We start from the raw sequence: 27,718 nt of genomic DNA, 5'->3' as shown, positions 1-27,718 counted from the left end.
GTGTCTCTCAAAGGCACCAGTGTCTGCAAAGGGCTGTAGGGTCAGCTGTACTGGATCATGACCTCATCAGAGTGATGTCATAAACTAAGAACAAGGATTGTGTATTGTCAAGTGAGGAATTTATTAAAGCTGCAGTGTCACGTAATATATTCATTACAGCATTAAAACGCACGCACATGTTAAGCTAAATGAACAATGTGAGGTTCCTGACTGTGCCTGAAACACCACAGCATGGTACTGCATGTATAATACACAAAGAACATCAGTGAAAATGATTGCAAAGCAAAGTAATACAGTACATTGACAAAACAGCCATCCATAAACACAGCAAAAACAGTAAGCAAGCCAGGGAAGACCAGAACGCAATTCTCCATTTTCAAAACCATCTGTGAGGGAAGATGGGAATGGTGCACTTTTTTGCCAGTCTAAACAAACAAGGACCATTTAAAATCACCAAACGCTTAACCCAACACTGCTTCAGAAAGCCCTGTGCTCTTCAAACTGTAATTCATACCATATTGCTGCAATCTGGTGGTTAAAAATCACATCAAAAGCAAAGCATTACTCGTCAATAGGCCTATTCATGCAGCTCTGACATACTGTTTTTAAGACTTTTACGAGTAAGCCATTACTTTTCCTTTTATTTCCTAAGTTATACACCACATGTTTTTTTTTTATTTATTGTAATTGTTAGATTTGCTTACAAACTATTCTCAAAAGCTTTTATACAGACTGTGCCTAACAACTTCTACCCATATGTCTGAGTACAACACACCTTTCAGCACAGCACACTGGCCAGGACCCCAGACAGGACTCCTGGCACTGTCCTGCACTGTGTAATTGCGGAAGCAACTGGATCTCAGAGACAGGCTGTGGCTCCCTGCAGCTGGGCTACAGCTTGTTAAAGCTCTGATGAGCAGCGAGAACAGTGAGCTCCCTACCTAACGAATCCCATGTGTGGGGAAGTGCGCAGCCACCCCCTCCACAGCTAGCTCTGTTCTGACTTTCCTTCTTATTAAACTGGGCCATATATCAAAGGAATGCCTGCCTGCCTCTCTTCACTGCTTCCCTAAAACACAGAGGCAGCATTTCCATGTTCTGTGGTTTTCTGAAACGCACCAAACAAACAACAGACTTGGCTGGACCTCTCAGTCTCTAGCTCTCACTCCTTGTCTCCCTCTCAGCGCATCGCTCTCCCTCTTTCTCCACCTCCTCCTCCTCTCAGTACACCTCTCTCCTCACACAATCTCTTTCTTTCTTTCTTTCTTTCTTTCTTTCTTTCTTTCTTTCTTTCTTTCTTTCGTTCTTTCTTTCTTTCTTTCCATCCTCGCACCACAACAGTTATTAAGATGCCCAAGGTATTTCTAATCAGATGTTTAACGCTAACAGTTGAGTTTTTTTTTTTCTTTTAGAAATCTTTCCCCTTTTCTCTCATCCCCCTCTTTCTTTCTCCCGGCTTTCCTTCTCTCTGTATTAAATCACTTAGTTTTTTTTTTTTTTTTTTTTTTCACAATGAGACGGACATTCTTGGATTAAACCACTATTACATTTTCCCAGCCTCTCTCCCCCCACCCTTCCTCTCCTCCTCTAATTGGTTCAGGTCACGGTTTCCTCTCTGAAAGCTGGGAGGTCCTTCAGTCCCAGTTAAAGGGGGGAAAACTTTTTTTTTGGTGTGTTATTGAAACACTTTGAAGAACGTGCTCGTGCTGGGAGACATACAGAACTGGATCAGACAAGGTAAGCAGTGATGTGAATATATTCTGCATGGCTTCGTAGTACAGACTGCAAAGTCTTTGAAGTGACCTGGCTCTGCAGTCTGCTGTTTCCCATGAGAACAACCACTAGGCAGCTATTTACTAGTAACTGTCGCTTTATTTCAAAGGCTATTTCAAACATTCCTTCAAGCCAGGCTGCCAGCAAGCGTAGCGCATTGTAGCTTATTTTGTTTTCATGGTTATTGGGAGGTTAATACAAAACTTGTGTTAAAGGTCGTCTTCGCGTAGGCGTTAGTTTGTTATTTTTTCATTTCAACTTATGAAACATCTTTAACTGCGTAGTGGCCCACTGCGTCTTAAAAAAAAAAAAAGAATATTGTTGCATTCTTGGAAAATGTTATCAGTCTAACAAAAGCACAGACGGGATCTGTTTCACCAGCCACAACCATTACTGCAACAGCAAAGAATGACATAGTGGCATTAAACCCACTGCAGTCTCAACAAGGACCTGTGAAAGGGGACAGTATAAAACTGAACATGATTGTGGGGCACTGTGGGCCCCCTTTCTGCCCTCAATAAAGGTCATTCCATTATAGCAAGGCGTGACTTCACTGGATTCTACCTCACATCTGGCAGCTAGGGCCTGGCGTGCATTAGCACTGGAAACAACTTTCAGTACTGGCTTGTTTTAAAGGTGCTGTAACTCAATAGACCATAAAGAACAGCAAACGAACGCAGCTTCTTACTGGCGAGATCCTGGAGAGCTGTCCCGCTCTCAAGCTTGCTCTCGGCACTGTGGAAGCAGCTTATTTGCATTTGTCTTTGTAACTTCTGTCATTGTAGCTTTTTGCCCCCTCAGGATTAGTTAGTAAAGGTGCTGTTCACTTTTAGATTTGGAGACTGGGCTATAGTATGATAAACAATAGTAGGGGCTTGTTTTTCCTAACTGTTTAACTTCAGACATTCCATCCCTGACTCATTAGAAAGTGTCCAACTGTGCTCACTCCGAGAGCGTGGGGGGGGCACAACACTCATTCCTCAGCTGTCATGTGATCCTGTGATCAAGGCAAGGAGAGGGGAGAGGAGAGAGAAAGCATTTGCAGTCTGCTTTACTTTGCTGTGCACAAAACCATCACATGGTTCAAGCAAGGAAGTCCTTAAAGACGCAGAACCGCAATGCATGTTGGCAGGTCATAGTTTTTTTTAGCTCATGTTTTAAGAAAAGGCTTTGCCCCTGGGTTACAAGCACACAATTAGGAGTCTTGTTAAAAATGTATTGTAGCAACCCAATCCAATCCAATCGAAGTATTTTTCAATGTATTGGGACTGGGAGTCTTTGCTTTGAAAAGATTGAAGGTACTGCTCCTAAAACCCACTTTTCCCAACAGAAAGTTCTTGCACTGATGCCATCTGGTGCCTTACTCAGCTCCCTCTCTCTCTCTCTCTCTCTCTCTCTCTCTCTCTCTCTCCCCCTCTCTAAGGGACACACAAAGATGTCTCCTCTCCAGCATTGGCCCCTCCTCTTCCTGCTGTTGCTGATCCGCTCGTCCAATCAGATCGAAGATAACAAGATTCCGAGCCTGTGTTCAGGACAGCCTGGTATCCCAGGATCCCCTGGGGTGCACGGGACCCCCGGCCTGCCAGGGCGAGATGGCAGAGACGGGCGGGACGCTGCCCCGGGAGAGAAGGGAGCACAGGGGGAGAGCGGGATGCCAGGTGAGAGGACACAGGCTGAACACACATCACCTCATTGCCAATGCCAGTGCTTTTACATAGGTTACTATGTAAGGTGACTCCCTGGCAAATCAAATAACCTGGTATACAATCACTGCCACGTCAATGAGTTTGCATGGGATTCAACAGCACTAAAAGACTGTTCTATTAGTCAAGGGTTTTAGCATGTCATGTGAATGTCTGTCCTGTTCACATGGTTTAAACTAACAACACTCTAGTCTAGTGAGTGATGGGTCATTGAAGCCATAAGTGCAAGTTCCAGAAACCATGACAGATGTGTTTGAAGTTTGTCAAGGGGCTGTGCTTGTAAGAGGAGTTTACTAAACGTTTGTCTTTTAAAAGCAGTTTTTCTGCCTGCGTTTTAAGCAGCCTTGATGAGTGTCTGCACTGACGCGCTTCTGTCTCATTGCCAGGAATGTCGGGTCCGAGGGGCGACCGCGGTGACCCGGGGCAGCTGGGAGAGAAGGGGGAGAAGGGGCAGGCGGGGGAGTGCGCCGTCGCCCCCAAATCGGCATTCAGCGCCAAGCTATCGGAGAGCCGTGGCCTGCCCACGAACGTGGACGAGGCGTTACGTTTCGACACGGTGCTCCTCAACGAGCAGGGCCACTACGACCCCGAGACGGGGCGCTTCACCTGCAGGGTGCCCGGGGTGTACTACTTCGCAGTCCACGCCACCGTGTACCGCGCCAGCCTGCAGTTCGACGTGGTGAAGAACAATCAGGTGGAGGCCTCGTTCTTCCAGTACTATGGGAACTGGCCCAAGCCCGCCTCCCTCACCGGGGGGGCCCTCCTGCACCTGGTGCCCAACGACCAGGTCTGGATTCGGGTGGGCATCGGGGAGTACAGCGGCTTCTACTCCAGCGCCAAAACAGACAGCTCCTTCTCCGGCTTCCTGGTCCACTCCGACTGGAAAAACTCAGCCGTGTTCGCTTAGCGGCTCGCCTTTCACAGCACAGTATCATCTTCGACAGGGCCCCACTGTTTACAAGCACCCACATAATCCTGTGTATGATTTCTACATTATATCCCAGTCCCGGTCCTGCAGGGTCATTCCACTCCAGGTTTAACAGGTCAAATTGGATCATTAACTACTTCAGGGTCTGGATGGAGGTTTAATTGATTCAATGAAACGATTTAGAACAGGGTTGGAACAAAGACCAGGAGTGGAAGAGCTAGCTTCAGGCAGCCCTGCTACTGAAATGCACTGCCCTCCTAGTATTGGGACACCCCGGGATATGTTTCAAAGCACTTCCACTATACTGCTTTATTTTAAATATAAAAATAAAACGAGGAGCAACCCGCTTGAGAGTGCGTACAATGGGGTGAGTGGCTGTGAATACAACCCTTTCATTTATGACGAGTTGTTTTTTGGTAACGCTCTAAAAACGCAGGCGTTTTTTTTTGTTTTCGTTTTCTTTCAAAAAATACGATTAAATGAAACCACAGCCTCTCTGTGTTCCAAAACTGTTTTCTGTTACTAAGAAATGGAAGATTGTAGCTGCAAAAGATTTTTAAATAAATGACACTAATGACTGAATTTCATTCTTCTGCGTTGATTTGTGTGTTTAACTGGACTTATGATTTCATCCAACTGGAAGACCGTACACTTTAGAATACTTTCTGTCTCTAACCACTAGGCTGCACTGTTTCCCAGCACATGGAATTTATTTTATTGAGCACACAATAGATAGAATGTAAAATAAACTCCGTGTTATAGACACCAGTAAGGAAATACAAGTTGTCTATTGAGCAGGCTCAGCTCCACAATATGTACTGCACACCAATGGTATTGTAGGGAAATGTTTCAAATGAAACCTATTGCGGATACACAATTTATAGTTAAAATCTATGTAAGGGTAACGAAGGGATTCAAACCAATATTGTGAGCACACTTGAGAACCCTGTGCTCAAGCCCAGCTGCAGGATATTTTCCAGGACACAGAGGAACAAGGACTTGATAAAGTGGGGGACCTTGGTGTCGTGCGTTAATTGACTTGCCAGCTGTAACAGAAGATAAAAAGCATGAATACAACATGCATTACGAAATAAGAGGATGTCTGCTTTCGTTTTTTACACCCTATTACAAAAACAGCAGCATTCCTTCTAATAATCAGCACAGCAGCTCTGCAGCAGCCAAACCCAATCCGTATTTCCACGAATTCAGCCTTAAAGAATGCAAGCTGACCACTAGCAGGCCTGCCGTAAACAAGGCTTGTGAGACAATGATGTAATGCATTCATGTCAGCCAGGAGCGTCTCTTCAGGATGCTCAAGGTCTGGCTTAGAGGACATTGATTTTTAAAGGGTAGAGAGTTTGATCTGAGACTGGATTTGATATGGATTAAGAGAATAATATCGCTAATGCTACATACCAGTCTTTGTTGGTCTAATTTTGCTCTCAAAAACAAATTTGGCTTTGTCTCAAAAAACATACCTATGAAAGATGAGCTCAAATAACAGTCTAATGATAGACACACACACATGCATGGCATATCTATTAACATGCAGCTAAACTTCAGCAAATGGTTAATTGCACAGTGATATTTATTTATGCCAATCAAAATAAACGGATTATTTTTATTCAGAACCATCATGCATCCTCTATATATTGTGCATTTTATAGCCTTAACATTCTTTCCGGAAATAAAAAATCAAAAAAATACATTAGCTTCAAACGAGGGACGTATACCGACTGCCCAAACAAAACTGGAAACTTCTTGAAGGGTGTGCTGCAGAGTTTGTCCACCAGAGGGCAGCAGTAATGTATTAATTTACGGTTTCAATCCCCCTGTAGCAGGTTCTCATCCTGGTCCATTGCCACAGACGGATTTTCTGGGATGTGTATGCTTAATCTCAATAAGATAAAAGCAATCTTTTACATATGTTTCTTCTGGAAATAACGAAGACACACACACACACACACACACACACACACACACAGCAGTGATGCCATAGGAAGGTGAACTCAAGGACACACATTGCAAATTAATATATTTCCATATTGTTTTTAATCTCAACTGAAATGCAAAACCTCTGGTCCGGCCCTGCATGGCTGGTGTTGTTTAACTCTTTAAGCACCAAGTAACTTTGTAGCAATTCCCATGCTACATAATGTGGGTGTAAGTCTCACCCACCTGTCCCTTTAATTAGGGTCAGTAGCCTGGCCAGGTCAAAACTTCATTTCCCATAGTTCCTTGCAACCACCCTCTGTTCATCCTCTCTCCCCATTGGCTCATTCAGATTTCCACCCCTCCAATCTCAGAGCTCCTTAGTAGCCAGCACCTGTATTAAAGCTGGCTAATCAGGCCTGAGGGAGACTCTCTTTCTCAGAGGAATCCATTAAACTACAGCATTTTCTTTACTTAAATTTCAGTGAATCCATTACCATCCTTAGATAATTCCAGTGCATCCGTTCATTTTCTTTTGTCACTGTGCTTTGTCTAAACTGCTCTTTTTGTTTTCACTGTTACTTGTTTAAGTTTAGCTGTTTTTCTAGGTCTGTTTAGTGTTTGTTGTTTTATGTGTGACAACCTCCATTTTTTCCTGATCCTCCTGATTTTTTCCAAACAACTGTTCACCATTCAACTCAACACTACTGGACAGTCTCAACAATTTCAACGTACTCAATGTTTTCAACTTTCTACAATCACCATCATTTCGGGACACTTTGCTGGACTGCCTTATTTGTGGGTGAGATCATTTCTTTTTCGTTTGGATTTTTTCTACTTTAATTTGATACTTTGTGTCCTGTATTTTTTTGTTATTTTGTTACTTTGTATGGATTTCAATTACCCTGCTTTACTGGACTTGTTGGGCCTACCTGTCATTCTCCCACCATTGCCATAGAGACTGTTAAATGTAATTGTTTCCACAAGACACTGTTTTCATCTGTATCTATTTATTTGTCTTTTGTCTATCTGTGTGTGTTGTGTTTGTGAGTGTGGGTTTATTGGAGACCCTCCGGACACCATTCATTTTCTACTTTGTGAATCTGTTTAGCCTTCTGTTTGTCCCTACATCTGTACCAGCTTTATTCTTACCTGTTACCTGCAATTATTTGAATTCCTTACTTATCATTATTCATTTCATTCATTTGTTCATTTTTTTCATTTGTTGACATTATTGTTCACAATAATAAACCGATTGTTCGTGAAATTGACACCTCTGACGTCCCTGCTTTTGCTGTCTGTCACTCTTGCTGACTTATTTAGCTATAGGAATAGGGCCAGTAGTTTCTCCTTAGGGAGGACAGTGCAACTGCTTCTCAGTTGTGCAGAGTGATCGTTACAACTTTACATAAAGACTGCCCAATGACTAAACTATTAGTATTTGAGAATAGCAGTGTGGAGTGTTCTCTTTCCTATACTGCTAGAGCGCTCTGCAGTGTGGAGTGGAGTTCTCTTTCCTATACTACTAGAGCGCTCTGCAGTGTGGAGTGGAGTTCTCTTTCCTATACTACTAGAGCGCTCTGCAGTGTGGAGTGGAGTTCTCTTTCCTATACTACTAGAGCGCTCTGCAGTGTGGAGTGGAGTTCTCTTTCCTATACTACTAGAGCGCTCTGCAGTGTGGAGTGGAGTTCTCTTTCCTCTACTACTAGAGCGCTGCCGTACACCTAGATATCACGATCAACTGAGGAAGAGAAAACCTATTCAAAAGCAATGCTGTCTCTCAGCAGCTTTTACAAGCCTTCACCTTTAAACAGTGCATTAGCCTCTTGTGAGGAATAGCATGCGCTACTTGCAGAGTCAAAGCGTTTAGCCTGCAGTGGCAGTGTGAGCAGCAGAGGTCGCCGTGGCGAGAGAGAGGAGGGCGATGAATCAAAGTTTGCATCAAGAGCAACACAGCAGATTTAAAAAGACAGAAATAGAAAGCAGATAGAGAGAGGGGTGACTATCAGAGAAGGGAGGCAGGTATTAAGAACCCTCCCAGAGGCTGCCTGTTTTATCTCTCTCATTAAACACCACACCTAATGGAATCCTAGAGTCTGTAATGGGGCTGTGCTGATGGATTGAGAGAAGGGGGGAGAGAACAAAGGACCAACAAAGAGACTACATGTGAGCGAAGGTGAAACAGAAGCAAGCAGAAAACCCGCTTCTGAGAAACTGACTCAACGCAGTGACTCCAAAACAGGTCAAAGAAATAGACACGAACATGGTTATAATGTAAATGACTATTAAATGGCTTGGACATGCCTCAGTATGTTTGTAAGTACAGCAAAGCTAAAGTACAGCATAGTATTCCCTGGTCGCCCCAGTCCCAGCCAGACCACTGCTTCCCACAGTCACTCAGACTTTTAATCCCTAGGTTCCAGCATTTTAAACAGCCAGGTCAAGGGTTCGATGGGAAAGGTCTGCTCCTCTGCTATCAATAGCCATGCATCTGACTTTAAAATGTCTTGAAATGTCTTGAAATGCTTCGCTGGTGCCAGACAATGTGTTGTGGATGCTCCTGGGGAAACAGACACGATTCGGTTGCCAGATCCTGCCTGGAAATAGAGCCGTGACAGTTTCATGTTTTTTTTTTAAACTGGTGACCAAAAATACCAAGACAGCCTTTACAGGTTTTTCCTCAAAGGGGCACTGCATGAAGAGCAGTAAATGCATGGTGCGAGGTGCAGGTCAAAGGTCATCAAACTAGGGGGTCGCCCAAGGTTTTCAGGAAACAACTACAGCACATTTTTAAAAACCTGCTCAGTCAATTTCTGCGCAAGTTGATTGGATTATGAGTAACACAACATCTTTTTTTTGTTTCATGTATTTCCTGTTTAAATTGTAAAAGGATTGTGGGACGCTGCACGTATCAAATATAATCCACCTTTTCATTACAGACATGTGGCTATCTGATACCAGCGCAGCCGGATTGATCTGTCTGGGAAAACATGAACAACCAACATTAATACAACTGATGCCCTCTTGAAAGTAACGTCATTCAGAGCACACTGGAACAGTGACTAAGTGCTTCTGAAGTTCTAGCATGTTGATTTCATAGATTTCTTAGTTTTTCTTGTTTTTCTATAGGGACCAACTTCTTACACTAAAATACAAAAAGAAAAAAACACCTAAATGAGGTCTTGAAAGAAATGGGAAGCGGGCCCCTCCATAGTCCTGCTGTGTCCCTTTAAACTCGGCAGGGGTCCCAACCCACTGTCCCCCGTCCCCTGTTAATTAGTGATCATTTGCAGCAAGATAAAAGCAGTACGAGAGAGAGGAGAGAAAGAGAGAGCGATTGAACCACAAAGGAATTGGAGTGCTTTCAGCGGAAGCTCCAGACATCACCCAGCCTGAGAGCGTAAAGGCAATAAAAAAGGAAAAAAAACACACACACTCCCACTTCTACCCCACAACCGCCACATTAAAACAGACAATGCGCCTTCGCTTCTTCAAAGCTGTGCATGCGAGACCTGCAAAGCAAACGGAAGGTAGCATTTCATGGACTTTTTAAAACTCCCTTTAAGTTGAGTTGCTATTTTTATTAGTGCCAAATTCACTCTGGAGTAGAATCTTTGGCAGAAACAAAAATAACTCATCTAGCCACAAGATTGCATTGCTTTAATTAATTAATTTATGCTGCTTGGCAAATAAATGCATGATAGTACCACGGAGTACCTCGAAGAGACACAGTCCAGTTGTTTAATCTGAGGCATGAGCAATTATAACACCCTAATCGGTGAAGTCTCTTATCTGATCTGGAGCAGACTCACAGCCCCAACACCAGAGTGGGAGTCACAACATCTCTCAGATAGATAGTACAGCTACATTAAAAGAGCCGTGCTCCAGACCACTGCGCTCCCAGAATCCATCGCGGAGGAATCCCAGAAATTCACGATCAGGAGACAGCACCGGGAGGCTCCAACCAGCCTCACTTATCCAGGCTTTCCCCAGTCACCTCAGGACATGGTAGAGGTGTACCGATTCACTAAGGACACAATGCAATGTGGATCACGATCTGTATCACAACGCGTGTTAGGTTCCTGAGGGGCGATTTTGTATGATGTGTAAGAATATTGAAAGATCGCTAATGGATGACTGCTTTGTTAAAAGACAAGACATAAATCCAATGGAGTAGGTATTCATGCAGCAGCACCACATCAGCCACAGACAAGTTCTACTGTGAAATATGTTGCAATCCCATTGTGCTGCTGGTAACGAGTGTAAGAATGGGATGTAGGCTTTTTTATACTTTCCCATTAAGGTTCTGCTTAAGGGTGTTTGCGAGGGCCTGCTGGTGCTGTCTGATTGTCGTGCACAGTAGTTCTGGGACTATGTGTATGAAGGGTGTCTTGGCAGGGTGTGTGGCAAGCTTGGCACGTAGCACGCACACACAGAGGCTCACCGTCCTAACTAAATCCACCCACTCCCTCAATTTCTTCCTGGGAGCTGTTGATGGCAGCTCAGAAAAATCCCAGGAATTTCCAGATGGGTTTTTTACAGTCCAGATCAGACAGGAGAGGGAGGGGGGGGGGGCTGGGTGGCACAGTGGGTTCATTCAGCAGCCTTTCCCCTCTGGGAGTTGAGGCTCAAGCTCAGTGTAGGGTTCGAGTGAAATGCAACAGGTTGCTGGTTTGGGTGGATAGCGATCTCCACAATCCACACTAAGGGTGTACTGGTACTCGTGTTTGATATTCCTGTTTTCCAAGGACATCTCCAATCCCAGCACAGCCCAGGTCCAGTCTTGCTAATGGTCTGAGACTTGACTTAACCTCAGTGGTTCTGTGGTCTGGGCTGCAGCCAGCTGGCCATTTATAAACTAAAAAAAGAAACGCAATAAATCTTTTCTATGCACTTGCAACAGAGACGACTACAGGTGTTCAAATGCTTTACCGCAAAGCTAGGCAGCAGTTCAACTCTGTGCTAATGATTGAAACAATGAAACAACATTGCTCTAATGCAGCAGGGCAGCGCGAACGATTAAAATGACTGAGGCTGGGTTGTGTTCTCTGCTGGTAAAGATATCTCGAGGGGCGCTGACTCACCGTCTCTCCGAAATGTGAGACGTTCATCTTTTGAGAAGGAACAGCTGAATTATGACATTTAGGGAGGATTTTCACACAGAAAATGTCAGTTTGCTGATGAAAGATGCGCTGATAATTCCGACTCACTCTACTTCATTCTTCTACCTCTATAGTGTATGAGTACCTCCAAGCCCTCAATCAGGAATTAAAGCAGTAACACGCACTACCCACTCAGTGCCCCATTACTGCTTGATCAATACAGCCCTATGTCAATTAGACCAACGTTTTGGTCTACATTACAAACTCTCACAATCACATGCAGTTGATTTATTGATATTTTAAGATAAAATGACAAAAATAAAACATGCAAAAATAATACCGTGTTTTTCTTTACTGGTCAGGCTGACTTTTCCTTTGAGTCTGATATTCTTGATTGCTGGGCACAGGATTACAATAGTTTAAGATAGATGAATAAATCAGAGCCTGCTCAGTTTTACAACTAGTCTGACTGGAGAAAGGCAAGATATTAATAGCACTTTGGGAAGCATTTTCTGACAAGATTAAAAATATCCATTCTCTGGAATCTGTACATGAAGCATTCCATGATAAACAAAGCGTGTTTTAGCTTTTATCCCCTGGCACCCCTCGGGTACTCCACACCGCCTCTTTGGTTTGCAGTCTTCATTCATTATTTGTTTTTGGGATTAAAAGCGATGGGAAGCACCTTTGGGTCTGGCAACAAATGCATAAACAATTTTGCAGGAAGGATTGAAAAGTATAAAAGGTAAACATGACTTACTTATGAGTAAAGGCCAGGCAATATTAATTAAATACATCTTTTTTGTTTTAGCTTCACAAACTGTACTACTGTACATAACTAGAACTGATCCCAGAAAACAATGTAACAGGCGCAATATCAGTCCCTATCAGTATTACAGTCAAATTACAAAAACTGCAGCAACTGTGTGTGATCACTCCACGCTGACAGCACTGCATCTAAACCAAAAAGCATCAGCTATCTTCATTACAGTCGTTTTCTGTCTTGTTATTTGGTTCAATAACAGCCTGATAATTCAAATGAAATCCGATGGGGGGGGGGTTCAAAGCCACGACCCCCGCAATTCTGAATAGCAAACAATGTGCTTGTTTAGTTAAAGAGGTTTGTTCCCCTCGTCGAGAAACACAAGGACAAAGAAAACGGTGCACTTCTAGTTTGTTACGCTAAGAGTCCTGCTGTTCATTACACCAATTAAGCAACCAAGTTGAATCTGCAGTTTGTTTAATGAAAAGCAAACCTCATTCCTGTATGATTGAAAATCACAGCTTGGGGTACCATTAACTGAGCAGGGTTTTACTAGTCAAGGAAAAACAGTCATTTTAAATCTACGCTGCTTCCCTGTGCACTTCAAACAGACCTCGCAAGTTTGAAAAAGCACTTTATCAGGGCCTAAAGGAGCGATGGACAGTTTTAGCAACATAGCAACGTTATCACTGCAGCCCTTTTTGCTGTGCTGTACATCTTTTGGTTTCTTATAGATAAACTGGTGCCCACTCATAGGATTATATATTTGACCAACAGCACATTATTGGGTACCAGAATGCAATGCTCAGCAACTACTAATCTCAGCTGTGCCATTGCAAATCTGCATTCAAGTAGAAGAGAACTCAAACCAGTGCTCACAGCAGCCTCTGCTAATTCTGTAATCACCCTGTGTGCATCATGAAACTGCAATACACATTAGGGCCAGGTTAAAACAATACAACGTCCCAGAGGAGCAAGACTGCTCCAATTCAATGGGCAGGGAGCACAAAGGCAGCTAATTTAGAGGCTGATCTGTACAGGTCCAGCAGTAGACCAGCTAGCTACGTGTTTGCCTCGAACGCAGGTGAAGATTTATCTTGCATTGTAAGGAACGTCGTCACGGGGGCTGGCTCTGTCAGCGAGCCCCACAGGGGAGATCTGGGGGAGGGGAGAAGGCTTTGTCTTTAACAGGGTCGCTATGAAGTGTGGGCAATCTGTCACCAGCTGTCACCCACAGCCCCCAGGTGCCAATGCCATATTTCACTGCTGTCACCGGGCACGATCAGTACACACCCTGGGACCAGAGTCTGTCTCTGCAGGGGGGGACGCAAACTGGAATCAAACGTGCTGAATGAGTACAATTATATATATCTCAAGTTTACTGTTCTATCTACACAGCTGAAGAAGGGCTCCTGAAATATATATTTTTCATAATTTAAACCTTGTGTTCATCCAAAAAAAAAAAAATAATTGTACACTGCAGTTATACCTCCTTTTAAATAGATCCCATTCCGTCACTGTGTGCACAACTGTACCAGGTTAAATTCCTTAGCTCTGTATCTATTTTATAATGCATATGCTTTTTTCAAAGTTATGTCAGGGCAACTTCTCAAACTCCATGGAATTCACACAAACGCTTTTAAAATGTCTAAAACTTAAACAATGAATGACGAAGGGGACACTCTTTGCAGTGTTGTTAGTAACCTGGACCAAATAAAGGCAGTCAAAATCATAAAAACACTTCACTGTTCAAGCAGCTGGTGAATTAGCACACCGAGTCTCCAAACACACACTGGAGGCCAGAATTCTCTTTTCAATACATTTATTTTGTGGTTTCAAAATATTTACATCATCATTATATACAGAGTGTGATGTTTATGCAACAGCAAAAAAAAAAAAAAACTGTTCAATTTTGTTCCATCTTAAGTGAAAGAAAGTCTCATTCCATCCCACCAGTCCTCAGAACCGAACAGGGCTATGAACTCAGCACATGGGTATATGCTGTAGCGTATGTCTCAATCCTAAAATTCTAGGTGATGCAAAACTTTTGGCCATAGCTGTAGTGTGTAATCTGAAGGTGCCCTGAAGTCAGTTGACTTTTTACTTTTCGGACATATAGGTCCAAATGAGTTCTTATCTTATTAATCAGTTTAACAAACGCAAATAGCTAATACGGATCAGACTAGTCTTTTTATTAAGCAGAAACAGATTTCCAACACGGCGCACACACCCTGGAGAGAAACGACACGGGGCACAGGCAATTACAGGAGGGGACGTGGGGCAATGTGCGTTCAGATTCGATGAACACATGATTGATGACATGTTAACAGAATCAAAACAATTTGAATAAATTGCTCCCCGCTCCCTATGTTAATCGTATGAAATCAGAATGTCCCTGCAGCTAAAAATCACACTGCATTAGACCCCCAGTGTGGATCCATTTATTACCCGAGAGGGGAAAAGATATTTGATAGGGCTTTCAGTCACTTCATCCACAGTCCATTTTTTGGTCCACTGCTCAATGCACAGAGCCAAGTGTCACGCACACACACACACACACACACACACACACACACACACACACACACACACCGTGGCTTTTCCTGGAAAACAGCGAGTTATCTGGGCCATTGTGGGATGCATTTTCAGGTACAACATACAGAACAAAACAAGTTTCAGAAATTCACAATACAACCTTCGATTGGTCCGATTTGGTTGACACATCCCCCAGCAGGTCCTTTAACACTGACAAGGGGTTGAAATGTCACTGAAGCACTTCAGGGGTTAATATACACGCATCTGTTTGACGGTCCAATGACGCTACGGTTCAGATTTTCAAAGTCTTGTGTTAATGTATAACTGCACAAAGAGGTGGATTAGAAACATGCTCTTTTTTTTTTGTAAAAACACAGTTTTGGTTTCAACTGGCCCAGTTATTGCCTATAACGCCTGACTTAAGAGACGCAATGCACTTGTATGCCAAAGTGATTTTACATTTGCATTATTGTACAAAAACACAAGAGTGTCTTCAAGGCATTCGCGTTTTTAAGACTTTATAGTATAGGATGTCCAGATTTAGGGGGGGGGGGGGGGGTGGTCATCGCAGGTCTACAGGTTTTCAATGTGGCAAGAACAGCACTATAGTGTAGAAAGGGTTAACCCGAGGTGTACTGTAGCTGTCTGGCAAACTTCAGTCAATGCTTATTCATAAAAGGTACAGCAAAGGGTGAGTGCTTACTGTCACTGAGGAAAGCAAAGCCAGGGTTATAATAACATCATTCCATACAGTGTTTATGAAATACACAGAAATTGTTTTGCAGCGTGTACCAGGAACTTCGGAGCACTCAGGAGACTGAGAGAATCAATACTGCATTAGAAAAAGGAATCATTTTATGCTTCAGCTTGGAATCAGCTGTAATTGTATACTTGACAGAAATTCTGCGGATCAATATGTTTGCACGGCTCACGGTGTAGATTCACTCAGGAAACTGGCACAGACATCTGTTGTCATTACTAAGTGTGAATTAAACACTTTGGAGGGGAAACATTAATCCTAATGATAAATAACAACACAGATATAATGTCCTTGTTTGTTTTAAGCCATGTGTTGGAACAGGAGTAATACTGTCTTCCCCTTAAAGCCATCCTCTGAAAATATTTCTCGCATTGGAGAAGTCATTAAAAGAAAAAGTAGCTTTAAATGATTATTTGTATTATTCTCAAACGTGATGTTCGCAGTGATTCTGATTGGGTTATACTGAAATGACTCACATAAGCTTTCTGTTTTTATAACTCTATGTTAAACTGTTACATATATCTATAACAGAACAGCTCCTAAACTCAGGGGAAGGAAATTTAAACTGACTTATTAAGAAATTAAGAAAGAAAACCTCCACAGCATTAGCGTAACTGCAATAATACCCCTCTGAATGATTGCAAACACCGTAAAAATGTACGGGGTGAAAAACAAACTTTAAATAAGGAAGCTACTCTAGCATCAAACTACTGGCAAGCACAAGACTTTATATGATGTCTGTGTATTAGGACAGACACATGTTCATCCTTGGCTTGCCATTAGTCTGATAGATGACTTATCAGTGTAACAATGTGCCAATATTTAATGGAATGGCCCAGTCACAAAATGACCCATTTCACCACACGTCAATGTCAGTAAAGAGATTGCTGATGTATAATCACCTGCTTCAGGATACCACAACCCCTGCATTTCACAGGGGAAAGAAGATCCCCATTTGCATTAGTCTCTCTGTGTGTGTGTGTGCAGCATTGGTAACAATGAGACCTAAAGGAAATACACTTGATCAGCGAGCTGCAACCATGGGCCTTCAGTACACCCCAAATCCAGGTTTCTGTTTCAACCACTTCTTTTTTTTTTTTTTTTTAGTAATGCAATCACATGATGGACTCCAGAGCAAGCATTGTGGTTACACAGGCTGTCTGCAGGGATGGCAATACGACTCATATTGCATAGCAGTTTCACCCAGTCCAGGTTTTAGCAGTTTGAGTTATGCCTGACTCAGCCTAGGTCTGCAGCGTACCCCCTTCAAATTCAGTTCGAAACTGCAAATATATTTGGTGACTCTTTACTACTGTAGTTTACAGATCTCTGCAGTCTTCTTTACTAAAAAGGCAGACTGTGCTGGCTTTCCAGTTTGTTCACATTCCTAAGAAGTTTTAGTTATATGTTTGCTCACCTTTGCAAACTAAAATTAAATGGGAGTGTTTTCTTTGTTTGTTATTGGTTTCATTATATAATGTATCATATATGTAAGAAATATGTACAGGGCAATGCATCGTTAAATAAAAACATGCAACTTTTGTAGATATGCAACTAGGACTCATAGTAAAGCATGTGATGGCTATTAACTGCTATGCAATGGGAGTCTCATTCCCCACCATGTATACAATGCACAACTCATATTCAGAAGGTATTCACATCCAATCTATTCTGTAACCCTGAGATTTGCATTTAATCACAGCTCATCTCAGCTGTGTCAGAAGAATCTAGCTTGCATTAAAAAGCTGGAATGGTTCAAGCCGCTACGCAGTGGCAGCCTCTGATTTTGCCCCGATGAGAAGAGCCCCTCTCGAGTGAGGCTCAGAGGAATACATCCATGGTCTGTAAGATCATGTGTCTGCAGAGCGGGCAGTTGTGCTGGTGGATCGGCTGCCGCAGGAAGATGTCGGTGCAGTCACGGCACAGGCACAGGTGCCTGCAGGGCAGCAGCAGCACGGTCTTGACGCTGTCCTGGCAGATGACGCACTTCTTCCGCTCCTCGTGCTCCTTGAGGAGGGACAGGAGCTCGGTCTGGGGAGCCACCTTGTCCCCGTCCCCACAGAGGTGCTTCTTCAGAGGCCTGTCTCTGCTGGAGGTCCCTGGCGGAGTATCAGGGTTCTGTGGCTGCGGTGGTGGTAAGGGAGGTGGTGGTGGCAGCGGTGCACGGACTGCTTCAGGGGGTCCTTGTGCATCAACCGGCCCAGCGTCTGCCCTGTTACTTCCAGCTGCTTGCCCAGTCCTGCTGCCCCGCCTAACCGCCCGTTGCCAGATCTCTAAAAGCAGCACGGCTTGCGTCCGCGCCAGGACCAGCAGGTACAGCCTGTGCACTGTCCTCTGCAGACGGGAGAGCGAAGGCACGGTGCTCATATAACGCAGCGTGCGCTCCACCACTCTGCGCGCCAGTCCCGGGTTCACATAGAGTGTGGCCATGGCAACGATGACCAACGTGAGCAGCAGGCCGTACAAGTTCAGCAGGAAGACGTTGACGAAAATCTGACTGAGGGAGTGGAGGAATTCCAGGGCAAGCTGGCAGGGGGTCCACAGCAGGATGGCAGTGCCTACCAGGCTGCTGGAGAGGTAGCTGAACAGGGCTAGGGTGAGCTCCAGGATTTTTTGCACCGGCCCCGACACTGCCTCCCAAGCAGCCAGCAGCACGGCGAAACAGTTCTGGGTGCCGATCAGCAATATGTTGACGACAGTGTTCACCAAATAGACAATCAGGCTCAGGGCAATGCCACAGCCATCGCAGATCTGTCTGAAGAAGGAATGCCCGGACAGCAGCCCCCGGTGGAACAGCTCTTTGGTCCTGAGCAGCACGTGGGAGAAAAGGTGACCCACCATCTTAAAGCTCTCGGGCACCCCGCAGAAAACCCGAAACCAGCTGCCCACCATGTTGAAGGAGCCCTGAGCGACCCCCAGAATGGTGTCTATGGTTGTGAGCACACAAATCAGGCTTAGATTCCAGCACTGAAACACCCCCGTGGTCAGGAGAGTGGGTAAACTGTAAACAAAGTAAACGATGCCGAACAGGAAATTGAGTAGAGAGGATACGATGCAGAAATTCAAGTCCAATATGAAGCACAGGAAGTCTATGGCTCTCCCTACGGAGTTGAAAATAAAATAGATCAGACCCATAATGGTCGGTATGTTTTGTTTGTTAAATTTGACAACGGGCAAAAAGTCTTGGAAACTGCGCTGTAGTACTGTGTGTAAGAACAGTATGTTGTGTTGAATTGTAATGGTGTCTGGCCCCACATGTAACGACACACATATGCCTGCTACATTAGCAAACAGCCACACAGTCACATTGTTTCTCCTTCTTGTTTCACTGATATTCGTTTACATCCAGAATGTCATAGGCAGGCTACACTGACCCCCCCTGCATCACATTTTCAACGGCATCCAAAAAGAATCCAAATTCTGATTAAAACAGAACTACATCCCGTTTCTTAAAATCCAACGGGGTATTGTGATCTTACCGTGCATAAAGCTGGCACTGTCTGTGTGTTGATCGGCTTGGTTTCTCGCACGTTAAAATTAATTGCTCAAAATGCGCTTACGTTTGAATGTAAACACTGGAGCATCTGAATCGAAAACAACTCGATAAAGCCTCCTTTCACTAAAACGGTGAACCATGAGATTTCAACAGACCCCGTCCTTATTGTTAGCGTCTATCAAGGATAAACGGCCTAAGTTTTAGATTCCGTTTGTTTAGGTTTTCAGAGGCTGGTGAAACTTTGATGAAACTGTAACCGAAAGTTTCGACATCCTGCACGCCGCCATGTTTCGCCAGTCGTGTTTAATAGAACACAGCACCGCCTGGGCGAATCAAACAGAGCAGCCAGGCAGAAGTAGACGAGCACAGAAAGCCGTTGCGTGTGGCTGTCTTATCCCAGTCCCGCAGAATGGACAAAAGTTTACCCAAACTTTGTAACGTAGTACAAAAAAGGTAATGCTAAGGGGCGTTTATGGCAGAATATTATTCAGATAAGAAGCAACAATCCTTAAAATACTGTACTGTACTGTACTTAAGTGTACTATACAGTACAGCAACGCAGAACGTGCTGCGTTTCCAGTTTTCCAGAGACTAACGGGTTAATTCCACCCGCACTCTGATTGGCCGGTTTAAATTTTCTATGCGTTTCCATTTAAAATAGGGGCGTGGAAGGTCTGGACTTGTTATTGGTCACATTCTCAATACAGGGCTGGGTATTGGTTTGAATATGTGACTCCGCCCAAATCGGTTTGCTATGAACAGAGTAAACAAAGATCACATGGTAGAAATGGATATAGAATTTTACTTTCCGCTGCTAGGCAACCAGAGTGCATAGTAAAGCATGTGAAGTTCGTGGTACCCACCTTAATTTATATTCATTTTTTATATATGTAGTGTATAAAGCACCGGGCCCTCCTAAGACTGCAGACAGAGATAGTAAACTGTGCCTAGCTCTGCCAATTACATTGCACTGAACCTGGGGCAGCAGGGCCCTGTGGTCTGTACACTGTTTTTTAGCTAGAATAACACATAAAGTATACATTAATCCTATACTGCCTTTAGCTGGCACAGTTTTGAACACTAAAAGACTATACTAACTGTGCCATTAGCATTATTTTCAGTTGTCTGATTCAATAAAGCAATTTTAGTTGTGGGAGTTAGGAACAACACCTCATGTGTTGTAGCTGTTTGGTTTTAATAATGACAATGTGTAACGGCCTTTAAATGATGAAAACAAACTGGAATGCAAACAAGGCCTGCCTTCTGATGATTTAAATCCATAGAAGGCTAATCTAGAGCAATAGTGTTACATGTCAGTATTACATCGAAATTGATAGTGGGACACTGTAGTTTGACATTATTATTATTATTATTATTTATTTCTTAGCAGACGCCCTTATCCAGGGCGACTTACAATTGTTACAACATATCACATTATTTTTACATACAATTACCTATTTATACAGTTGGGTTATTACTGGAGCAATCTAGGTAAAGTACCTTGCTCAAGGGTACAACAGCAGTGTCCCCCACTGGGGATTGAACCCACAACCCTCCGGTCAAGAGTCAAGAGTCCAGAGCCCTAACCACTACTCCACACTGCTGCCCTTACGTAGTTTCATATGATTTAAAAAGTTAGCATGAAGCTCATTTATTTAAAACGTATGGAGACTCATATCCAGCATGTATTCTATATGAAAAAATATTCAAACTTGTGAGCACTGAAATCACGGTAGGCATGCCATACTCGGATTCTAATCTACCTAATGTACCAGGCCCTGCTATCAAAGGGTTTCAGAACTACATTTAAGCAAATAAATAGTTCTGTTTTTATGGCCATGTTTGGCATTGAAAAATGAGAACAGAGTCTTTTTCCAATGTTTTTTAATATGCATTCCAGATGATTTGATCTCAGACGCCAAGTTTATTTTCATTCAAACGTTTTTAGATACGCTGGGAAACAAATGCCATATTAGAGCAGCTACCCACTGAACCTACCCACTGGCTAACAGGGAGCTATCCACATTCTTTTCCTGTGATCTCTCCAGTAATTACACTGAAGCTGGAAACGTTTGCCCTTGTAAATGTCTGGAAGCAGGAGCTCATTGTTGTGAAAGGCACAGTACAAAGGGATCAGCATTGAAACGAATACATTCAGGACCCAAGACAACATGCTGTGTGAGGGTCCTGTGACAGGGTGAAAAACCCTCACTTGTAACAGTGTTTATTTTTGTCATTTGTTTTGTGTTAACCTGTTTTGTACCTGTACTTATTTTCCTTCACTCTGTAAGGGTGTGGACTAATTTTGATTCTGTTATTATCATTATTAATATAATTAATCAACTATAATTAAGATGAGAGTGACTCACGATTGAACTTAAACAGCGTTTTATTTATTGATTCCAAGTTCCAAAGATGACATGCCTAAAGAACACGTTGGCATTAGACTTGCGATGTAGCATAACGGTAATTCAATAATTGGCCAGGTTACCTGTCCTACTGGGAGTGGGCCTTTGTAAACAAGTTGTTTGCAACTTGTATGGCTTTTCCAGCGAATAAAACTTCAAATAAATAAGTAAAGTGTATTCCTCGTCACTTTCTGTTCTCCTGCTTGACTTCTAGTTGAAACATTTGTCACACAATTTATCAACAAGGATTAAGTAAAACTATAAATGGTCAGAATGATTTACCTATCGCAGTGTGTGTGCTAACCCTAATGGCATTCAGGAAATGATGAACACCAAAGCTTTCCACATTACAGCAATCTGATGCAGCTCCAAAACACTCTCTTTATTAACCAAACTGGGCTTCAGAAATAGCTCTGTGTCTTTGTCATAAAACTTAGTGTTCCATTTCTAACAGAAAGCAAGCTGGGACCATTGTAAAAGTTTCCTGTTGTGGAAGCATAGCAAAGTGTAGGTACATTTTTTTTTTTGCCTACTAACATATATAAATGTGCCATTAGGGATTGAGAAACTTGCAAGTTTTTTTTTTTTTTTTACTTAATTGAAAGTGCTTCACACGTTACTTAGCAGCGTTTGATAAGATCTGCATGTGTCATCAAGTTGTGTCTTTGGGAAGTGTGCAGCAGAGATCTATCCCTTCCGAAAACGCTGAGCTGGTCTCGTCTGCTCTTGGTTGCTTCACTGTGGAATGCATTAGCACCTGCTCATTGATCAAAGTCAAAACTGAACCCATTTCAAGCCAAATTGCTTCACTTTACCATAATAATGGCTAAAAAGTAATCTCCGAATGACAGGGTATTTATACAGTAGTGTATATATATATACATATATATATATATATATATATATATAAGACCCATCCTTTTATGTTTTGTGTAAACGCTGAATTTGTATTTATATATACTCTTGATTATTCTGTATTGCATGTAGCTTTTGGGAGCTGAAAACACATTCATTTATGAAGTTAGCTGTAGCGCTGGTGCAAAGTACGGTATTAGACCGTAGAGCCGTAACCGTGCCATTGTTGTGCCACTGTGGACCCTTTGAAGAGGACATTTGGTAAAGGTAGGGCTGCTGATCAGTTAATACACACCCAATGCAAGCCAAGGATCCTCAACCGTCAAGTGTGACTCCAAGCATCGCAAGACAAAAGGCTTGTGTTGAGCCTCAATAATTTCTCTCGATGAATCGCTGTCCTGCTAAAGGTCGGTGCAGTGAATGAATGGCTGGATAAATAAATAAATAAACTCTCACTGTCTTTGTGTTTTGACACAGTCACGCTGGCAGCTGGGAGAGATCTGTCTATTCATGCTGCAGTTGGAAGTGACTGGTCCTTATTAACACAACTGGCCTCTGCAGTCCAGGGAATTCCTCTTCAGTCCAAATTGGCAATTGACCCACCGCTGCCCTCGCCACTCCTCTGCCTTTAACGTGATTACCGCCCGGCCCCAAGCGCACTGAGAATTAGTGTCAGGCCCCTGGAATGAAGAGGCTCGCTAACGAGGTTAGGGTCTCGTTTGGAGGCGTTTACGAATGACAGTGGTGCAGAGCGATGCTGAATCCCTAGCTTTGGACTGTGGTAGCGTGGGGTTCCTGATGGGGGTTCTGTCTGGCCCATATAATAGAGAACCAGCATGCATTCTCTGTTTTTATTTTATTAATACATTCCTAAAAATCTTCACCTATGACATGTAGATTTCTGCTCCCGGGGATGCAAATAGATTTGGGAGGCAGCAGAAACACCCCATTATAGAAGCAGCCTCAATCAAGCAGCCCCCTTTCAGAGAGATTTGAAAGGTCCGATTTTACGAGTGGCGTATTACAATTGCAAAAGCACATCAGTCAATTTCTTTTACAGTAAGTGATAGCCCGTAATGACGGCCATTTGCCGCACACAGCTGTGAAAGAGAGGCCATTTCGGGAGATTTCCACGGCGCTGAGAAAGAAACACAAAGAAACCTCAGTAAAGACACAGCAGCACGAAATCGCTATCCCGCAGTCAATTACCATCCCTGACACGGCCTTGAATAACCCACACAGCAAGCACACTGCCATCACTACACTGCTGAGCGGTGTTCTGTTTGGAAGGGAGACGAGTGTTCTAGAACACATGACAACTGGTACCGGGACATTGGATATTCTACATTTGGGAGAACATCAGGGGTAATATAAAGAACACAACTAGTCTTGGAGACCCCTGTAACATCTAACGATTTTTCACATACAGTAATGTAGTTGTCTGTCTAGAACCAAGCAAAAACAATGTCCAGTTACACTTAAAAGAAACTTGTTAAAAAAATAAAACATCTGTATCTTATTGTGGGATTCTTCCTCTTCCATAACAAGACAGGCGTTTCGCTGAGATGTCTATGCTGAAGCTTGTCGTCTCCTCTTTGAGCTGTCTTCCTGACTAAGTTGTGTGCGGATGGAATGCATGGAAGTTTACAGTGTATTCTGTTCAGAACAGTCACTGCAGTGTGTGGAGATCAGTGTTCCAGTACATATAAAGATGCTCTTTCAGGGGTTTCATGGCTCACTGCTAATAATAGAATAAATATTGACCCTTTTAACCACTTAACCTCTGAGCATTGTTCACATGCCATAGATGTCTGTCTGGACCACAGCAACAGCAATACAGCATCATGAATCTGCCCAGCAGTCTGCCCTGCACCCACTTCAATACAGCATCATGAATCTGCCCAGCAGTCTTCCCTACACCCACTTCAACACAGCATCATGAATCTGCCCAGCAGTCTGCCCTGCACCCACTTCAATACAGCATCATGAATCTGCCCAGCAGTCTGCCCTGCACCCACTTCAATACAGCATCATGAATCTGCCCAGCAGTCTGCCCCACACCCACTTCAATACAGCATCATGAATCTGCCCAGCAGTCTGCCCTGCACCCAGTTTGTTAGTTCCACCCCAGCTGCAAACTTTGCACTTGGAATTCGAGAACATAAGAACATGATGAAAGTTATGAGAGGGGATCATTCGCCCCACCTAAGCTCATCCAGTTCCCAGCAGCTGCTTGATCTCACAACTAAAAGGATCTCAACAAGAACGCCCTTGGTGCCCCTTCCAACTCTGAAGAACCATCATAGCCACAAACTGTGAGTGAATTCTGAGCGCAGGGCAGAGGAGCCTCTTTCGCTGCACACAATGTGTTTTGTTTGTGCGTCTCGCTATTAGATTTTTTTTTGAGAAAGCAGGAAAAAACGTCCCCTCTCCCTGCATCCTCCCTCAAGCTAATTTAAATAAATGTATAAAACTGCCCTGTCTGCTTGTGAAATTAGCAGCAGAGCTCCGGAGCCAGGCTCCAACAGCTGCCTTCGCTCACTCGTTATCCCCAGATGATCACATCTGCTCCTCTGCTCCACACCTCCCACTCCCACTCCCTCTCCCGAGTGCCAGCCTGCAGTCTGTCATCCAGCATGGCAATGATTCCTAAAATTGCACTGTAATCCCTTGAGGAGGGGTCCCCCCACCACCTCCGCTCACTCACTGTCTACCAGCCTGATGACGCCACTCATTTCTGACACTGGAAATGTCCTTGCTTGCTTGTCTAAGCGGGAGACCGCAAGAGAAATCTGAGTCTTCACAACTGAAACTCTTGGTGTGAAAATTGCACCCTTGATGCTGCTGACGGCTTATCTGTGTCATTCAACATGCTACGACTTTATAAAGCAAAATGAGTTCATTCTATGGGGCGATGCAAAAGTGTTGTCCCCACTTGTGCCCTGCGCTGCATCCAGTTTTTGCAAAGTGATCAACTTTGCAAAAACTGCCTTTCTGTTAGAGTACATTTCCCCAGGCTGGACCTGCAGAAGCTTGGAATTCCTCCAGTAAAACTGGAAAGGATTAATAAATAATTATTCACAGAGAGAGGGAAAAGGGGCAAACTGCAGTCACATAGTTTCTATGGGAAAGTGCTAAAGAGAAATAGTTGAACTCGCAGGAGCCTGGCCTGCTCGCCTCCTCCCCCTGACCTTCAACCTCACACCCCTGCATGCCTCCCCAAACCCACACAACAGGGCAGAAGAGAATCGTGTAACCGTCCACAGTAATTCCATAAAGCAATCTGTTACTGCTGCGGCACTCTGTTTGCTTGTACAGTATTCCCTGTGGGTGGTGTGCTTGGGGGCTCCAGAATTCACATTCCCAGGACTAGCTGCACTAGAATTGCTTCTCCATTACCTTTAAAATTCACAGACTCCCACCCCCTGGTTGAGGAGGACCAAACGCACACTGGCAGCTGGAACAGTCCTTCTGCTACTGTACCTGCTGGCAAATCAATCAAAACCTCTTAGTCACTTACCTGTAAGACCTGCTCACGGTTCAATAATCTTTAAATGCTGTGTACTTTGAGATCTGCCAAAGACAACATATACAGAGCGAGAGAAAACCGCTTCTCCGTCAGATATAGGCGAAACGTCTCCACATTTTTTAATTTTATAGCAGACACCACCTGGGTATCCCCCATTGCCTCGTCAGGCGTGTTTCAGCATGCGCTCCCCTCTGTTCCAAGCAGACGTTAAACTGTGTCAGAGCCATTTATGATGATTAATCAGTCAATAACGGCGTCGCTGGTGAATCGCCATGGAAACAGCTGCTCCTAGCACCCCGGAGTCTCGTCACTATGTCCCAGAGCACAATCCCTGTCATTGTGATGGCACTGCACTGGAATGGGACCCCCCCCCACCCCCAATAAAGAATGGACAATAACCCCCACTCATCGTGGGACACCACCCGGCCCACAATGGACTCCTAAAACAGCTTGGAAAAAGTGACTTCCTTCCTCCCTGCATTCCTGCCTTCTCTTCTAGACTGGAGATTGAACGAGGCATGGATCATGTGTTAACAGAACAACATCTAAATATTGAATGTTTTTTTTATTATTATTTTCCTGGAAAATCGCTGGGAATTTATAATTGATTTGTAATTAGATTTGATGTTTTTATTTGCATTTCACTTTTTTTATTGTTTGCTCTTGTTTCATAGACCTTTTTACTTTATTCGATTGTGAAGCGCTTTGAGATGGCTTAGCCATTAAAGGCGCCATGTAAAAATAATGTCATTGATCGACTGATCAGTTTATTAAATGGGTGAAAATCAAGCAAACTAATTTCCCAGTGTCTTCAGGTGACGGGTGATACTGGGGCAGACGGAAAGCTTCTGTTAGCCGTGTCTAAGTGACTATGTAGAGCAGATGGGGTTACCCTGCATCAGTACTACAGTGCACTGAACAAGCAGCCTTGTATTACACTGAACAAATTCATGATCTGTTCTCATTCTGCTGAATGCAGAATCATGCATTTCATGGCATTCATTTTGTCGAGACAGCTTTACAGCTGGAAAGGCCCTGTTCTTGGCAATGTGTGTGCGCTGAATGACACAAACCTAAACAGGTGTGGAGGTTCCGCCTGCCCACCCAGTGTAGCCTGTGTGAGTCAGCCCAGGTCGTTCCCTCTGTGACTGGGAGGACAGGGGGTCGAGGGGAGGGTTGGGTCAGTGGAGGACAGAGGAATCACTTGCTGCTGTCACTCTCTCATCCCTCCAAAACAATGGGATCCCATTACTGAAGATGCAGGGTGCAGCTAAACGTGAGGTGCTGGACTGCGGGGGTAAAATGTCTTTTGCCTTATAAAAGTTTACCACAGTATTTTACCACACTTTCCCCATGGTTATACCATGGTTTCACTGGGCTTCATTACACTTTGCTATGCTTTTACTTTGGTACACTTTTATAAGGATAGTACAGTATGTAGTTACCCCCCCCAATTTACATTATGTGCATGACTGCCAATGGACTATCTTGGGACCTACTTTAAAAGCACGATCGTCCAGGACTGGTAAGCAGATATTTCAACCAATCAGAGTTCAAGACTAGTGTTCTCATTCCCTCGTCCAAACCAGGGAATCATTCTGATCACAGCCAGAGTGAAAAATAAAGAATTCAGTGCATCACAACCTGTACACAGCCAGACTAGCTTCCCCTCCTTCATCCTTTCCTTGTATCCTTCTTTTGTTTATTCTCTACTTCTATACTTCCCTTTCTTTCTTTCTTTCTTTCTTTCTTTCTTTCTTTCTTCCTTCCTTCCCTGTGAATCGTGCTATGATAGAAAACCCAGTGGATTCCCCCCCCATTACTTGTTGGAGTTGTTTAGGATTCTTTCATTGCTTTATTAAGCCTAGGCTACTTTCTCTCTCGCTCTCTAAAAATAAAGCCCTCTCTCTCTCTGGGGCTTTCCTGGTTCATTG

The 27,718-nt window shown here is 43.7% G+C and overlaps 2 protein-coding genes across 2 annotated transcripts; one reads left to right on the top strand and one right to left on the bottom strand.

Moving 5' to 3' along the window:
- The first annotated feature begins 1,015 nt into the window (after positions 1 to 1,015).
- On the top strand, positions 1,016 to 4,986 carry LOC117397127 (complement C1q tumor necrosis factor-related protein 5). The gene is made up of 3 exons (XM_033995684.3): positions 1,016 to 1,737; positions 3,197 to 3,431; positions 3,863 to 4,986. The coding sequence occupies exons 2-3, from the start codon at positions 3,209 to 3,211 to the stop codon at positions 4,381 to 4,383; spliced, it is 744 nt and encodes a 247-aa protein (XP_033851575.3). The 5' UTR covers positions 1,016 to 1,737; positions 3,197 to 3,208; the 3' UTR covers positions 4,384 to 4,986.
- Positions 4,987 to 15,711: 10,725 nt separating this feature from the next.
- LOC131707289 (E3 ubiquitin-protein ligase RNF26-like) lies at positions 15,712 to 19,580 on the bottom strand. Its single transcript, XM_059009664.1, has one exon. It carries the CDS (start codon positions 18,629 to 18,631, stop codon positions 17,318 to 17,320), a length of 1,314 nt encoding a protein of 437 aa, XP_058865647.1. The 5' UTR covers positions 18,632 to 19,580; the 3' UTR covers positions 15,712 to 17,317.
- Positions 19,581 to 27,718: the final 8,138 nt, after the last annotated feature.

The sequence above is a fragment of the Acipenser ruthenus genome, chromosome 39, assembly GCF_902713425.1.
Source record: "Acipenser ruthenus chromosome 39, fAciRut3.2 maternal haplotype, whole genome shotgun sequence".
Classification (NCBI taxonomy): Eukaryota; Metazoa; Chordata; class Actinopteri; order Acipenseriformes; family Acipenseridae; genus Acipenser; species Acipenser ruthenus.
Note: the sequence above shows the minus strand (reverse complement) of the source record. Positions and strands in the feature narration are given on the sequence as shown.

What these genes read in the sequence shown, in the direction of transcription:
- LOC117397127 (XM_033995684.3), top strand. Translation starts at nt 3,209, where the DNA reads ATGTCTCCTCTCCAGCATTGGCCCCTCCTCTTCCTGCTGTTGCTGATC. An exon ending in GGGGGAGAGCGGGATGCCAG is followed by an intron (nt 3,432 to 3,862) that starts GTGAGAGGACAC and finishes TCTCATTGCCAG; the next exon opens with GAATGTCGGGTCCGAGGGGC.
- LOC131707289 (XM_059009664.1), bottom strand. Translation starts at nt 18,631, where the DNA reads ATGGGTCTGATCTATTTTATTTTCAACTCCGTAGGGAGAGCCATAGAC.